This window comes from Pimephales promelas, chromosome 14 (assembly GCF_988280905.1).
Source record: "Pimephales promelas chromosome 14, fPimPro1.hap1.1, whole genome shotgun sequence".
NCBI lineage: Eukaryota > Metazoa > Chordata > Actinopteri > Cypriniformes > Leuciscidae > Pimephales > Pimephales promelas.
This window is the reverse complement of record NC_142782.1, coordinates 1,570,790-1,587,623: the sequence shown is the minus strand read 5'-3', so window position 1 is coordinate 1,587,623 and position 16,834 is coordinate 1,570,790. Positions and strand designations below refer to the sequence as shown.

General features: G+C 39.8%; 1 protein-coding gene across 1 annotated transcript in view; it reads left to right on the top strand.

Annotated features, from left to right (window-relative positions):
* bicd2a (BICD cargo adaptor 2a) overlaps positions 1-16,360 on the top strand; it is a 45,065-nt gene extending 28,705 nt beyond the window's left edge. The window contains exons 6-10 of the mRNA XM_039674941.2: positions 1,393-1,650; positions 3,934-4,291; positions 5,840-6,228; positions 6,536-6,687; positions 11,301-16,360. Coding sequence (XP_039530875.1) covers positions 1,393-1,650; positions 3,934-4,291; positions 5,840-6,228; positions 6,536-6,687; positions 11,301-11,598 — 1,455 coding nt within the window. The 3' untranslated portion in view covers positions 11,599-16,360. The remainder of the gene's footprint in view (positions 1-1,392; positions 1,651-3,933; positions 4,292-5,839; positions 6,229-6,535; positions 6,688-11,300) is intronic.
* Positions 16,361-16,834: the final 474 nt, after the last annotated feature.

Sequence of the window (16,834 nt, the reverse complement as noted above, 5' to 3'; positions counted from 1 at the left end):
TGACGCATATCCAGTGTGTGTGCTTAGTGTGGAGGCTGCGAGACGCCCATGTGAACACTTGCAGTTCTTTCATTGGAAACAACTTAAAATACTCTTTCATTTCTGGTCATACAGAAAATAATAATACATCATTCGCAAATACATTTATTTGCGTAAACTCACAATAACAAGAAAACGTTGTGCTTTAACAAACAGCAGGCGCGCTTCATGATCTCCGTGAACTGAAGCGCGAGAACTGAAACAGACACCGCATTCGAATTTGTTCGTTTTAAATTTGACATTTAAAGCTTTAGTCTGAGTAGACTAAGCTCCGTTATAGAAAATGTAAAAAAAAAAGTTTTCTTCCCTTAGCTTGAGCCATGGCGCACTTCCAATAAATACATTTTATCAGAGCGGCCCTCGCGGCAAACAATTAATGAGTCAAGGCCTGGAAAAAGTAACGTGCAACATTACTTTCCATAACAAGTAACCAAGTAAGCTAATTTAGGGAGTAATGCAATATTGTAATGCCATTACTTTTAAAAGTAGCTTGGCGATTATAAAACTCATGTAATATTCATCCCGTTCCAAATAAGCAGCAAATCAGGGAGATTCTTCTTATCCTGCGCAAATAGTGTCAAATTCGCGTCTAGTTGGATGATTTTAAATCCATTAAAAAGCAAATGAGGCGAATCACGTCTTGTGGGAGGAGCAAGTGCTGGACACACAAACTATGTTCTTTCGCACTAAAGGATGTTGGTTGTCTTTACATTAGAATAATAATGTTTCATATAATCTAGATTAGATATGGAAAAAATAGCATTCAATATAAAATGAATGTCTCATATTGAAATCAAGTTTTTGTGTGATAAAATATTTGATTTGTTGTGCATTAGAAACACACCAGGCATTGTCATATTATACAATTATTTATTGAGGCCAAACGTATAAAATAACATTATAAACTGTAAAGTGGGCCAGTTTATCACGTCACTTCAGCACGTGACAGCAGAAAGCAGGCTCCTGATTGGCTAACGCGCCGCGAATTAACGCCAAAGTAAAAAAAAATTCAGCTTGGGAGTCAGACGCGACGTGAATGCACAAAAAAAAAAAAAAAATTTGCGCGTAACGCACCAGATGCTCAATCGCGTCTACCGTGCCGCGCTAACACGTCTTTACATTGACTTAACATTGACATCATTCACACCTGACTCTATATTCGTATTTGGTGTGAACGCACCATTAGAAGTCAGGCTTTTAGCTCATGCATCTGACCTCGCCAAACACTGATTTCTTATGGGTTGTGTTGTCAGCAGAGCGGACCGCATTAGTGTCAGCCGAGTGAAATTGATTGACTTTGTGACGGTAGACTCTCTTCTGTCTTCTGAACCGTATGGTGTGTGTGTGTTTCAGGTTGAGCGTGAGAAGGTGACGCTGCTGTCTACACTGCAGGAGTCTCAGAAGCATCTGGAACAGGCCCGTGGAGCGCTCTCTGAGCAACACGAGAAGGTCAGCCGGCTCTCGGAGAACATCAGTGCCATGCGCAAGCTCCAGGCCAGCAAAGAGCGCCAGTCCGCCCTGGACAACGAGAAGGAGCGCGACAGCCACGAGGACAGCGAGGACTACGAGGTGGACATCAACGGCCCCGAGATCCTGGAGTGCAAGTACAAGGTATACTTCAGATTTAGAAGGACATTTAGCAGACGTCTCTGTCCAAAGCAAACACTAAGTGCACTACAAGTGGTAGGCCTGGGAATCGGCAAAAATGATGATTGTGATATTTGGGCCATGATTCGATATTATTGTGTTTTTTGGGCCATGATTCGATAGTGTTGTGTTTTTTTGGGCCATGATTCGATAATATTGTGATATTTGGGCCACGATTCCATAGTATTGTAATATTTGGGCCACGATTCCATAGTATTGTAATATTTGGGCCACGATTCCATAGTATTGTAATATTTGGGCCATGGTATTGTGTTTTTTGGGCCATGATTCCATAGTATTGTGAGTTTTTTGGGCCACGATTCCATAGTGTTGTGATATTTGGGCCATGATTCGATAGTATTGTGATATTTGGGCCATGGTATTGTGTTTTTTGGGCCATGATTCCATAGTATTGTGAGTTTTTTGGGCCACGATTCCATAGTGTTGTGATATTTGGGCCATGATTCGATAGTATTGTGATATTTGGACCACGATTCAATAGTATTGTGATATTTGGGCCATGGTATTGTGTTTTTTGGGCCATGATTCCATAGTATTGTGAGTTTTTTGGGCCACGATTCCATAGTGTTGTGATATTTGGGCCACGATTCCATAGTATTGTAATATTTGGGCCACGATTCCATACTATTGTGATATTTGGGCCACGATTCCATAGTATTGTGTTTTGTATTGTGTTTTTTGGGCCATGATTCCATAGGATGGTGATATTTGGGCCATGATTCTATATTATTGTAATATTTGGGCCACGATTCCATAGTATTGTGATATTTGGGCCATGGTATTGTGTTTTTTGGGCCATGATTCGATAGTATTGTGATATTTGGGCCACGATTCCATAGTATTGTGATATTTGGGCCATGGTATTGTGTTTTTTGGGCCACGATTCCATAGTATGGTGATATTTGGGCCATTATTCGATAGTATTGTGATATTTGGGCCACGATTCCATAGTATTGTGATATTTGGGCCACTATTCCATAGTATTGTGATATTTGGGCCATGATTCGATAGTATTGTGATATTTGGGCCACGATTCCATAGTATTGTGATATTTGGGCCACTATTCCATAGTATGGTGATATTTGGGCCACGATTCCATAGTGTTGTGATATTTGGGCCACTATTCCATAGTGTTGTGATATTTGGGCCACTATTCCATAGTATTGTGATTTGGGCCATGATTCGATAGTATTGTGATATTTGGGCCACTATTCCATAGTATTGTGATATTTGGGCCATGATTCGATAGTATTGTGATATTTGGGCCACGATTCCATAGTATTGTGATATTTGGGCCACGATTCCATAGTATTGTGATATTTGGGCCACGATTCAATAGTATTGTGATATTTGGGCCACGATTCAATAGTATTGTGATATTTGGGCCAAGATTCCATAGTATTGTGATATTTGGACCATGGTATTGTGTTTTTTGGGCCACGATTCCATAGTGTTGTGATATTTGGGCCACTATTCCATAGTATGGTAATATTTGGGCCATGATTCGATAGTTTTGTGATATTTGGGTATCTATTCCATAGTATTGTGTTTTTTGGGCCACGATTCCATAGTATTGTGATATTTGGGCCACGATTCCTTAGTATTGTGATATTTGGGCCATGGTATTGTGTTTTTTGGGCCATGTTTCCATAGTATTGTGATTCTTAACATATTGCGATACAGCAAGTATTGCGATTCGATACTGCGATTGTATTGCGATTCACGTCCCCCATATTATTCAAAGGCATTACAAAAAATAGGAAAATAAGACTCACTTCTAATGTCACATTTAATTCTGTGAACATTATCTTCTACACATTAACTGAAGTGCAACCTTCCAGACCTTATTACAGGACATATTCTCTGAACTGGAGACCAACACATAACTTACATTTATTTAAATACAATAGAGTAACATAAACCTGAGAATAATCAAATTCAATTACAAAAGTTATTCAGTCAAGAACGTGTGAATTTTCTTTTTGTCTTTGGTTGTTAGTGTTATTATAGAGACGGCAGCAGGAATAACAGTGCTGTCACTTTAAGAGCCCAATACACATGCGCGCACATGAGTCGGCTCGCGGTTAAATGTTTTAAAACACTTTTTCTTAATGTTTTCTAACACTTTTTTGTGTTAGGAGTCGCCTCGCGCTTAAAGTCACACTGAAATGCTCACAAAGGAGTCTATAAGAGGACAAACTTAATGTGATTTGTTTGAAACCACAGGTCGCAGTGTCCGAGGCAAGTCAACTGAAGGAGGAGCTGAAAGCGTTAAAGGCGGAGCACTCGGCCTGTCAATCACAGTACGAGGAGGAGCAGGCGCAGCTGGAGAGCCGGGTCTCGTCTCTGAGCGCGCAGGTGTCGTCTCTGGAGCGCTCGAGCCGACTCGACCGCGAGCATCTGGAGCGCGTGGAGAAGGAGCTCCGGCAGGCCAGTGAAGTGGCCGGCGAATCGCAGGGCAGCCTCAACATCGCCCAGGACGAGCTCGCCACCTTCAGCGAGGAGCTGGCCAACCTGTACCATCACGTCTGCATGTGCAACAACGAGACGCCCAACCGCATCATGCTCGACTTCTACCGCGAAGGTGCGCCTTCAGACCTGGTGTTAATAGTGTTTGATAAGTGCAACACGTGCAAGAATAATAAGCTATGTCAAATTACAGACTTTTAATCACTGTTAAAGCTAGATGTGATCCAGTGGTGTTCACCAGAGCATTTGTAGCTCCGCCCCTTTTGAGCGTTATGCGTTATGGACGCATTTGTTAAGACATCTGCTTTAAACATTACAATCCTCATGATAACTTTGGTTAGCTTTAGATTAAGGCGAGACACTACAGTTGAATAGGGTAATCTTTTTAACTAGCAGATATCACCATGAAAACATTACCTACATTAAGATGAGAAAAACATATATTACAAGTTTTCTGTCATTTAATGTTTATATATGCAAATGAGGCATTATCTAATTAAATATGCACTAATTTGCATATATTAAAAAAAACTAAATCTGAGTATTGGATAAAGCCAGGTTCAAAGTTCTGTTTTCGTTGTGTTCACATATTAGATGAGAAAAACATTACAGAGGGATTTATGGATATCTACTATCCTATAAATCAGAATATACTGCATATAATTGCCTTAAAAAATGATTTTCGCCATGTTTTTTGTAATAAAATGTTAGATAAATCAGGATAGGAATAATATATTTACAAGTCCCTGTGTAAATGTCTTCATAATATAACTAGGTACAAGACTGGAAAGTTTGGTGTGTATAGGCGCTACTGAAGTGGAGATTTCGGACTTGGAGAATGAGAGAAAAGTCATTTTGAGAAAACTGGCTTTGAAGATTTAGCATCAGCCAATGAGATCGCGCATTTACAGTTAAACCCCCCCCCCCCCCTTTTACTTTCACGATTGGTTGCTGATAAAAAGGAAATGACCATATTTGGATCTGGCAGTGTTGCACAGGAGAATGAGCTTTCTAACGGTGTGTGTGATGACAGGGTGCAGATCGCTGAGCAGCAGGACGATTTATAACGACAACTTTTGAAGAACTTATGAGAAATCTACAGACGCAAACAGACAAAGTGCAGTAAAATAAAGACCTAAATGTGTTATTTCGGACTTTTTTTCACCACAAGTCTGAAAGAAGACATGTTATTGAAGACAAACATCTCAAAATTGACCAGTGAAAAAAAACAAAACGATGTTTTTGCCTGCCGTGTCTCGCCTTCAAAATCCTCTTGAAAAGCTAGTTACTTCTGGACAGCGATGCCGTAGAGATATATAGATCGGCCGCAAAAAAGACGGTATTGCAAAGATGGTTTCTCTGCGCATAAGGTCTATAGGTCACACAGGTTTGGTGGAGTTTCTAAGACTCCTCTCTTGGCCTGTCCTGGGTTTAATACAGGCAGAATGCTCTTTCATGAAGTTATTTCAGGTAAAGGCTTTAGTAAGATTATGCCTGAAAAGGTTTTGGATATTTTTTTTTGTCTTTGACTTGTGTTTGCTTGCTCGGTTTTATTGTATTTATATGATATTTGTATTTTTGTAATAGAATTTTTGCCATTAAAATAGCTTTAGATGCTGACATGGCTTTTAAATAAAACTATCTCTCTCTCTCTCTCACTCAGGTAAAGCCGGGATAAATGGCGCACAGACTACAGGTTGGTGCAGTCCTGATGGTCGTGGACGCCGATCTCCAATCCTGCTGACCCGCGGACTCTTTCCCAGCGCCGAATCCAGCGACGGCCCGTCATCTCCTGTGGCCGATCCCCGTAAGGAGCCCATGAACATCTATAACCTGGTGGCCATCATCCGGGACCAGATCCGGCACCTCCAGCTCGCCGTGGACCGCACCACTGAGCTCTCCCGCCAGCGCATGGCTTCTCTGGAACTGGGTCTCGGGGCCGACCGCGAGCAGGAGGCCAGCGTGGAGGAGATCCTCAAACTCAAATCTCTCCTCAGCACTAAGAGAGAGCAGATTGCCACTCTGAGAACCGTCCTGAAGGCCAACAAACAGGTCAGTGTTTCCCCCTCGGCATCCCATCAGTGGGTCGTAGCACTTGGCATGCTTTATTGCCTCATATATTTAAATATTGACCCTAAATTATTGAAAAACTTACTCCTTTAAAGCATTGTCCGTTTTTTTGTCAGCTTCAAATGAACGGCTGTCCACCAGGACCTGTAATGTTGTGTTTGACTCTTTAAAGAGGCTTTCAGACTTCAGGCCACCGGAGTCAAATCACAGACTTTCAACAAACTGAACGATGCCAATCTTCAATGTCATGTTTATTAATAGCATTGACACACACGTGTGTGTTTTTCAGACCGCTGAGGTTGCGCTGGCCAACCTGAAGAGCAAATATGAGAATGAAAAGGCCATGGTGACGGAAACCATGATGAAGCTTCGCAACGAGCTCAAAGCCCTTAAAGAGGACGCGGCCACTTTCTCCTCGCTCAGGGCCATGTTTGCCACACGGTATGACACACACACACAACACATTTATACATACACACATTAGGTTTTATGACACTCTCCTTCATCTCCTCTGTCCTCATACAGTATTATCAGCTATGATCCACACCAGGATCTGGTTTTTGGTTTTATAAAAACATATAATCACAGAAACTATCGTGATGTTTTTATTGTATTTTATGAATAATAGCAGTTACCTATAATATTGCCTATTTTGTCCCAGTGAAATACATGTTCATCAGTGATGCGCTGAGTTTGAGTTTGGATGCAGAAATAGATTGATTAACAACAGTATAAAAAAAGCCCTTTTTATAGGTCAAAATTGAAATATTATGAGAGTGTAACTGATATCTTTTTTCATTTTGATCATCTCTCAAAGAGTGTAAGAACACACAGAACGTTTGTAGATCATAGACCATCGATTAAAGCCATCACTTCCATTGTGATAAACCATAAATACCAAAAAGGAGTGATTCACTCACACAGTTTGTGAAATGACATCTCACTGAAAGTTTTCAAATGACTAGCTACACTGTGTAACTCTTTTAGTTTATTCTTAGCTAAAAACACTTAGTTCTTTCAAAAATATGAGTGCTCATTAATGTATATTTACTTCGTTCAAGTAATAAAGTATTCTCGTGAGTGTATAATATGCCATTGAAAACGCATACGGGTAAGGGGTTCTAATGTCGGTCGCCATGTTGCCCCTCCATCTTGAAAGTACATTAGCCAAAGAGGGACATACCCGTTAATTCAAGCTTTACGTTTGAGTCAACACTCATGGACGAGGTCGAGCTGGAAGCCATGTTAATATTGGACTACATTGGCCACCGTAGGAGTTAACTTGGAAATTGGAATTGAGAGGAACGGAAACTAATATTCCTGTATGATCATATACCTTTTCACCACTAGATGGGGGTAAAAATCACACAGTGTAGCTTTAAAGGTGCTCTAAGCCAGTGTTTCCCAACCCTGTTCCTTTGTCTCCCTAATCAAACACATCAGCTCATTAACCCATCTGATTATGAGCTGATGAGTTGAATCAGGTGTGTTTGATAAGGGAGACAAAGAATACGTGCAGTGTTGGTGTGCCGCCAGGAACAGGGTTGGGAAACACTGCTCTAAGCGATGTCATGCGGTTTTTAGGCTGATAGGTCGTCACACACAGCAAACATGTCCTCACTGTCCCCTGAACACACTCAGGCTCAATCATTATCACTGTATATCATGTCACAGTTTACTTTAGTTTGCTCTCCTCACTTACATTAGTGAACTATGGTGTCCTGCACACACTAGTGAAACAACATCAGGTGTCTGAATAAGTTTTGGTTTGACTGTACATATATTTTTATCATTTCAAATAGCTTGTAAATGTTTTATATTCCCATTAATTACCGAACCCTCTAACGAATATATATATATATATATCCACTTCTCATTCTTCCTTCTTTTCCCGTTCATACATGCTGTTAATGAACCAAACCCTCGTCTTACAGCATTCAGTGTGAAGATTTCCCATCAGCCTCTGAAACCTCCACGGCGCTCGGCTTTTGTGTCGCCCCATCGGTGGCTATTAACATGCTAATAAGATGCTCTCGTTCCCACAGTCTCCAACATCTCTAGAGCTGAGCACAATAGCGTTTATAAATCATAGTTAATATTAATCTCAACATTTACTAATACGTTATTAACATCCAAGGTTTTATTTGTTAGATTAGTTAATGCAGTTAAGTTAAGCTGTATTTTTCATCAATCGACTAACATTAACAAAGATGAATACTGTAACACACGTACTGCTCATGTTAGTGAACACATGACCTAATGACCCGTAGCACGTATTTGAGATGTTGTTTTATTTGTGGTCTTCATTCTTGTGTTGCTGTAAAGCAGTGAATTGGTGTCAAGACATATTTCTCAACGACACCCGCACGCCTCCCGTGCAGACGCAGATGGTTCACACGTGACCCCTGGCCTCTTTTCCCGGGAAAATCCTGACCCCTGCGTTTAGAGCGATGGTCCCCAGGGGCCGATCGCTAATGAAGCTGCACTGATTTCTATTATGAGGCGTCGTGTCTTTATGTGCCTGAACCCTCAATCTCACCCTCTGTTAATCTCAGACACACACACGCGCGTGGGTGGGTGGGTGTGGGTGTGTTAATTTTGTCTAGACTTCTTGTTTTTTTCAATGCATATGTTACTATTTCAAAACTCAACCGTCAGCCTCAAAATTAGAACATTTTACATCCAAAACACACTAAAACTGCCGTATATACCTTATGGATATTAGCTAAAATTATAATATACTCATTTTTTTCCCATTACACTAGCAAAGGTTTTATCTTGGACATTTTATCCCTCAGAAAACCACCAACAATAGGCGGGATTATAGAATTATGATAAAACAAGAATGACATGTTTATAATTCACTGTCACATGATCCATGTTTACATCACAGCACGACATTATTTGGATGCGAATGAGACATGTTCATTGAATTGTTGTTTTAGGAGTATTTTTGATATTTTTATTTTTTAGGATATTTTTATATATTTGAATATATATTTTTTATATATTTCAGTCTGGTATTACTGTAGAAATGCGTCTTCAGTTTTGTTGCGTGAATTGGAAGTGGCACTAGTCTTCTTCTCTATTGTGTGGTGAGTGAAACACTTCTCAACCAAGAACACATGTGGGCGGGGCTTGATTGTGTCTGTGTGGAGTTGATTGGATGGTTGTGGTTTGCTATTCGCTGATCTCATGTGAGTGACAGGTTAAAGCCCCGCCCACATCATCAGAACTGATTCTGATCCAACATGAATCATTTATGAATAATGAAAATAAGTAAATAAGGATTGTCTATTTCACGATGACTAAGTTGAACAGTTTTGAAAAGTTAAACGTGTGCAAAATGGTCTGTTGGTAAATAGACCGAGACCATTAAAACTCATCTGAGTGAGAAATGAATTAATGCCGTTTGAAAAGCCATGATAGATGCGCCACAGTTTAGCTGCTGTTGTGTTCACGCTGTGAAGAGCTTTGAAAAAGGGACCAAAAGTGTTGAGAAAGCATCAGATCTGACCTCGGGTTCTCACGTCTGCTCTTCTGAGAGGGTTGGTGGACACACACCCATGGGAAATCCTCCATTATGTGTGTTCTGGTGTCTGCACATGGTGTTCTCAGTGATGATTCGGCGTGTGTAGACATGTTTTCAGGTGTGGTTAAACCTGCAGTTTATTGAAGGAGTGGTTCTTTAATCTCACGCTCATCATTAAGATTGACTGCTGTTGAAATCACTTCTTTTTTTATGGATGAAGAAAGAGAAATCGATCTTTAAACAAAATTTTCCTGGTGTTGTATTTTCTGTTGAGACGCATTAAAATAGATAATTGCATTTAAAGGTGTAGTTCACTTTTGAAAAAAAAAATTGCTGATAATTTACTCACCCCCTTGTCATCTAAGATGTCCGTGTCTTTCTTTCTTCAGTCGAAAAGAAATTAAATGAAGGTTTTTGATGAAAACATTCCAGGATTTTTCTCCATATAATGGACTTCAATGGGAACCAAACGGTTCAAGGTCCAAAAGAAACTTTCAGTACAAACTGCAAACTGTTCAAAGGGCTTTAAACGATTCCAGACGATGAATAAGGGTCTTATCAAGCCAAACGATCGCTCATTTAATAAATAAATAAATAACAAAGTTTAAGTTTTATAAGCTCAAACGCTCGCCTCGCTCTGTTCTGTAACGCACTCCTGTTTGAACTCGTTCATCAAAACGAACAAATCTTTTTCCGAGTCATTTGGTTCATTCGACGAAAGAAACGAACGAATTTATTAGGAAAAAGATTTGTTCATTTTGATGAACGAGTTCGAACAGGAGAGTCACGTACGCGCATCACAGAACAGAGCAAGGTGAACATTTGAGCTTATAAAACTTAAACTTTGTTATTTATTTATTTATTAAATGAGCGATCGTTTCGCTTGATAAGCCCCTTATTCATCGTCTGGAGTCGTTTAAAGCCCTTTGAACAAGTTTGCAGTTTGTACTGAAAGTTTCTTTTGGACCTTGAACCATTTGGACCCCATTGAAGTCCATTATATGGAGAAAATCCTGGAATGTTTTCATCAAAAACCTTCATTTCTTTCCGACTGAAGAAAGAAAGACACGGACATCTTGGATGACATGGGGGCGAGTAAATTATCAGCAAAAGTTTTTTTAAAAGTGAACTACTCCTTTAATACAGCATGAGCTGAATGAGAGTCGCAGCAGAAGGCCCTCCTCCTGAAAAGCACACTGCGCTCTGATTGGCCGGCTGTAGCAGTGTGTTGTGATTGGCCGAGCGCTTTGAGTGTGTTTGGGAAAGTTCCGCCCCTTTCCATAGCTGCCAGTTTAACACACTACTAACTAACTCAACCAGGCCCCGCCCCTTTATTCTGTGCATTAATTATGTAAATGAGAATTATTGTGACGTGTAGTTCATAAACACAGACACTCATATAGAGAAGAAACGGAGCTTCCTCATGATCACACACTAAACACAGCATAGGTCCTCTTTAAATGAAACGTTAGCACATAGTATTTTGAGTGCCGTGATTTGATGTTGTGTGTTTGTGTTTCAGCTGTGACGAGTACGTGACTCAGTTGGATGAGATGCAGAGACAGCTAGCGGCGGCGGAGGACGAGAAGAAGACGCTGAACTCTCTCCTGCGTATGGCTATCCAGCAGAAGCTAGCGCTAACACAGCGGCTGGAGGACCTGGAGGTCGACCACGAGCAGATCCGCCGCGGACGCGCTAAACCCGGCTGCTCGCGCGCTAAACCCACCCCGTCCGACGTAAGTCTCCCCGCCGGGGCTCGCGCTGAGGTGGGAGCGCCACTCGTGTTCTGCAGCGAGAAGTACAAGATCTACTGCGACTGAGGCCGCGGCTCATGTATAAAGCTCAACCCGCGCGCTCTTGCTTGCTCTGCGCTAACCCATACGATGTGTCCGTGTGTTTAGCGCTGCTAGCGTCCTCGTAGCCAGGTGCATGTTGTAGAGCTAGCTTAGGGGCAGAATGATGTAACGTTTAGTCTAAGTGTGTTTCAAACCGAATTGCACAGCGCGTTTCTAGATTAGACGTGCTAGGGAGAGCTAGCCGCGTTGAATCGTGATAACGTCACGAGTCAATAGCTAGCATTTTCCCTTTTTCTTCTGTCCATCTCTCTCCTGCCTCTGAAATCAGCAGCCCGTCCAATCAGGTAACTCGTGTTTACATGCCTAGCAAATGATATGCAAACCTCCTGTCTTGTTGACGTGCAGGAAAACCCATTGAATTGTGCCATTTTAAGCTAACGTTAGCATCAACACGACGGGTTGGAGAGTGAGCGCGTTTAGCGATGTCACTCGTGAGGCAGGCGGGAACGGCAAGCGTACGTATAAATAAATCAGCCGATGGGTTTCTGGCTTGCTTTTTCGTAGATGTCAGTGGCTGCAGATCCATTTCTGAAAGCTTTAACATGTCGTAGACTTGATTACGTTTACTTGACACGCGGCTTTGAAGTCGTGGAGAAGGGCTTGCCACATGCTCGTAGTGATGTCATAATGCAAGGCTGTTTGTGTTTAACATTGCAGATGAACATTAGCGAGGCCTTATCTGTCGTTTCTGACGCTCTGACTCTTTTATTGGCGAACTATATTTCAGTGTATCCTGAAGCAGTGACGGATATGGTTTTGATAATGTGATCATGTGATCATATTCTCCTTTGCGTTGGGAATCTGTCGGTAGATTATGAACGAAATGAAACTCATCTCCCTATAGAAGGCATTCGCTCTTGTGTTTGCGATGCGCGAGAGATGAAGCGGTAAAAACCGAAACTAAAGTTCGTGCTAATAATCGTAATCGTCATAATATACTTGGAAGCCGCGGTAGGTTAATGTATTGCGAATGGCTTCTTTGAGTCGCTGTATTTAAAGGGCCAGCGCACGTTTCAGGATCTTCTGTGTTAAATAAAACGTGCCTCGCTAGATTATTGTGATTCGAACAAAAAACGTCTCATTTGTCTGGCATGTCTTAACAAAAAAGTCGTTTATTATTATATTATTTATCATTGAATCAGTTTTTATCACATCACATTTATTTCTATACAATGCAGGTTGTTTGAAAGCGGCTTCACAGTGATGCACAGGACGAAATCACCATTTAAATGATTTGATCGGTTTTCGGCTCGCCAAGAGGAGTTAGCTTTTTATGTTTATTTTTGCGCGGCGTTAGCATGAACTGCATGCTGGGCTTGGGTTGGTGAGGTGGAGGTTTTCAGTGCTTGTGAGAAACTCTGGCTTTCTGCTGATCTTCCACACTAACTTCGGTCTCGGTGACTAACGGCGGCTTCCCCTGGAGCAGACGTGCGCGCGTTTACCGTCATGCTAACTGCTCTACTTCTCTGTGTTTGATTTTACAGTAACGTTCAGCCTGGGAACGACACATTCCTCCACTGCCACTGGAGAAACACTGGATGGCATGTTTTTTATTCATAGTCTTACTTAATTGTAGACTCTGCAAACGAGTAAATTCAGGGTTGTGTTCACACACACACACACATGGACGGAAGCCAGAGCTCACAAAGCCCTGAAAACTTTATTCAAAAGAAAAGAAAACGAGCTGATTCTTTTCCTCAAAACATTCATCTGTGTTTTGAGATTTTGTAACCTCTGCTCTTTTAATATAAGCTTAAAATGTTTTTTTTTATGATATAGTTTTGAGGTGTTCTGGTCCGCGAGTCGGTTACGCTAGTATCGTATTACTTTCTAACTCTCTCAGTCTTTATGAAACGAGTCCGTCAGATTATTCCTGTGGTTTACTGAAACGTTGCGCTTCTCACATTCCTTTCACTGCCATGTTTTAAACACAAGCACAGGCGGTCAGGTGCTGGGATTTGATCTATTTATTATTATTATTACGTATTATTATTTTCTCTTTATAGGAATGGTTTAAAGTGAACAAGTAAAAGCATTACATTGTGGCTTAATCTGATCGGAAGTAAAACCAGCAAATAAACTGAATGGACGCCTCACAAAAGCTTCAAATGATTATTAATTAACAACACAGCATTTATTAATCTAGGTTAATTTCTTTATGTATGCATACATTTTTAAGTTAACATTAGGTTCTTGTATTATGAACAAACATGTGAACAACAGTATATCCAAATATTAACCTGGATAGGGATGCACTATATATCGGTATCGGCTGATATCGGTTCATTTTTAGTGTTATGGTCATCGGCCCGATAAGAATATTTGTCCGATATATTAAAGCCGGTAAATAATGGATTATTTCCTTCAGCCGAGACGCTTCAGATGCGCACTGTTCAACATGGTTTTAAATTGCTTAAAATATGATTGGAATCCCTTCAGAAAAGGAAAATACAGTACGTCTACATTATATTATAACGAGAACATTATAATTTTGTGTTTGAGACATGGATTTAATGGTGAGGCTTTTGTTTTTGTAATCAGGCTCTCAAAAAGTATACACAAATTTGGATTTAGATTTATCTGCCAATATATCTGTTATCGACTTTCAAATATAAAGAATTTTCGGTTATCAGCCAATATATCGGTTATCGGCTTTCAAATATAGAGAATCATCAGCAATCGGCCAATATATCGGTTATCGGCTTTCAAATATAAAGAATTATTGGTTATCGGCCAATATATCAGTTATCGGCTTTTAAATACAAAGAATTATCGGTTATCGGTATATATATATCGGTTATCGGCTTTCAAATATAAAGAATTATTGGTTATCGGACAATATATCGGTTAACGGCTTTCAAATATAAAAAAATTATTGGTTATCGGCCAACATATCAGCTTTCAAATATAAAGAATTATCGGTTATCGGACAATATATCAATTATCAGCTTTCAAATATAAAGAATTATCGGTTATCGGTCAATATATCAGTTATCGGCTTTCAAATATAAAGAATTATCGGTTATCAGCCAATATATCGGTTATCGGCTTTCAAATATAAAAAATTATTGGTTATCGGCCAACATAACGGCTTTCAAATATAAAGAATTATCGGTTATCAGCCAATATATCAGTTATCGGCTTTCAAATATAAAGAATTATCGGTTATCAGCCAATATATCGGTTATTGGCTTTCAAATATAAAGAATTATCGGTTATCAGCCAATATATCGGTTATTGCCTTTCAAATATAAAGAATTATCGGTTATCAGCCAATATATCGGTTATCGCCTTTCAAATATAAAGAATTATCGGTTATCAGCCAATATATCGGTTATCGGCTTTCAAATATAAAAGATTATTGGTTATCGGCCAATATATCGGCTTTCAAATATAAAGAATTATCGGTGTAGGCCAATATGTTGATATCGGTGCATTCCTAAACCTGGATGAATTAAGTGTGTAAAACTTTGTTGATGACGTTGACGTATCTTATTGTTAAGTGTTACTGATCTTCTTTTATTGATTTCAAGCACCTTCGCTCAAGCTTTACACGGATCACTGACCTTCTGCATTCTGTGCAAGAGCATTAAATTAATTCCAAATTGGAATGCTGTAATTCTCTCTGAACTCTATTGTGCCAAGTGTGGGTACAGCGTCTGATCAGAACCCGTGAGATCTCTACCTAACCCTCAGTTCGGTCCCCGTTTATGATCCTCATTCTGACCATTAGTGCCTTTTTTTTGTTGTTTTTCACGAGAGAGTCCTAGCTTAGCGTTTAGTTTGTGTTTTATTTTCTCACTCCTCAAGGAAGAACAGCGGATGGCTTGTTTTAAACTCAGCAGCAATAAGACAAGAAGACATTCATTCTGTTTTCTAGGGTGTGTGGAGATATGAACATTAGAGAAATGAACCGATTGTGCTGAATTCGTCAGGTCAGTGATCTCAATCGCAAATTCAGGGGTTTTAGAAAACGTTATTTTTCGTCAGATGGTTGATGTTCTTTCGCCTCGATATGAGACTGGTGTTATTCTAGCTAGTTTGTACGGTGAGGTAGGAGGTCATGTGATATTGATAGTATTGTTAACAATGGTGAGAAAGCTGGTGTCTCTTTCTGTCCAATTGTTTATTATTGTTATTTTTTTGTCTCTTTGTTTTTTATTACACATTTTTGACATGGTTATATGAGCATTACAATTTCAGGAAACAGAAAACACGCTGCATCAACAAGCAAACGGTGCCATGAAAGTCACATCGTGTTTGTTGAGGCGTAAAGTTAATAAAGAACTACTAAATGAAGTGCAATTACAAGGACATTAAAGTCATGCGGTTAATAAGGTTTTCTGTTTGCTGGAAGTGATGGCATTGTGATATTAGCTGTGGAAGCTTATTATTGGAAACTCTTATTATTGTGTTCCAGTATTGATCTATAAGGATCTATAAGTTTGATAACTTTATATACAATAACACTCATTTGATATGTGGTCCGTACTGAACTTTATAATGTGCATTATGATGTCGGATGCATGTTTCTCTCGGCTATGAGACTTGTACACAGAACTGAAAACAAACGTGCGACTCCAAACACTTGAAAAATACTCAAAGCATTCAGGTTTGAATTGGTCCCCGGCTCTTGAACGACCGAGTTAAAGTGTTGTTTTCTATTGTCTGTGTAGAGGTAGTCATGCTGGGAAAGTCAGTAAAAGCAAATAAAAAGTCACTCAGAGTTTGTGTTTTGTGAGTTTGTTGTGTGCTGTTCATTCGCCGGTGTGATTTAACCTTTACATGCATGAATGTTTCGCCTCGCATTATTACATATCCGACTCGGGTCTACATGTGAAACTCGTGCAAAAGTTCATTTATTTCAGTAATTCAACTTAAAAGGTAAAACTAATATATTATATAGACTCATTACATGCAAAGTGAGATATTTCAAGCCTTTATTTGTTATAATTGTGATGATTATGGATTACAGATATGAAAACCCCAAAGTCAAAATTAGAATATTGTGAAAAGGTTTTCATATCTGTAATCCACAATCATCACAATTATTACAAATAAAGGCTTGAAATGTCTCACTTTGCATGTAATGAGTCTATATTTCACATTTTTGCTCGATATTCTCATTTTTCGAGTTTCACCAGTATTTCTCACGGATGGATCTCATACTGCCACTATAATAGCAATGACAAAATAATAA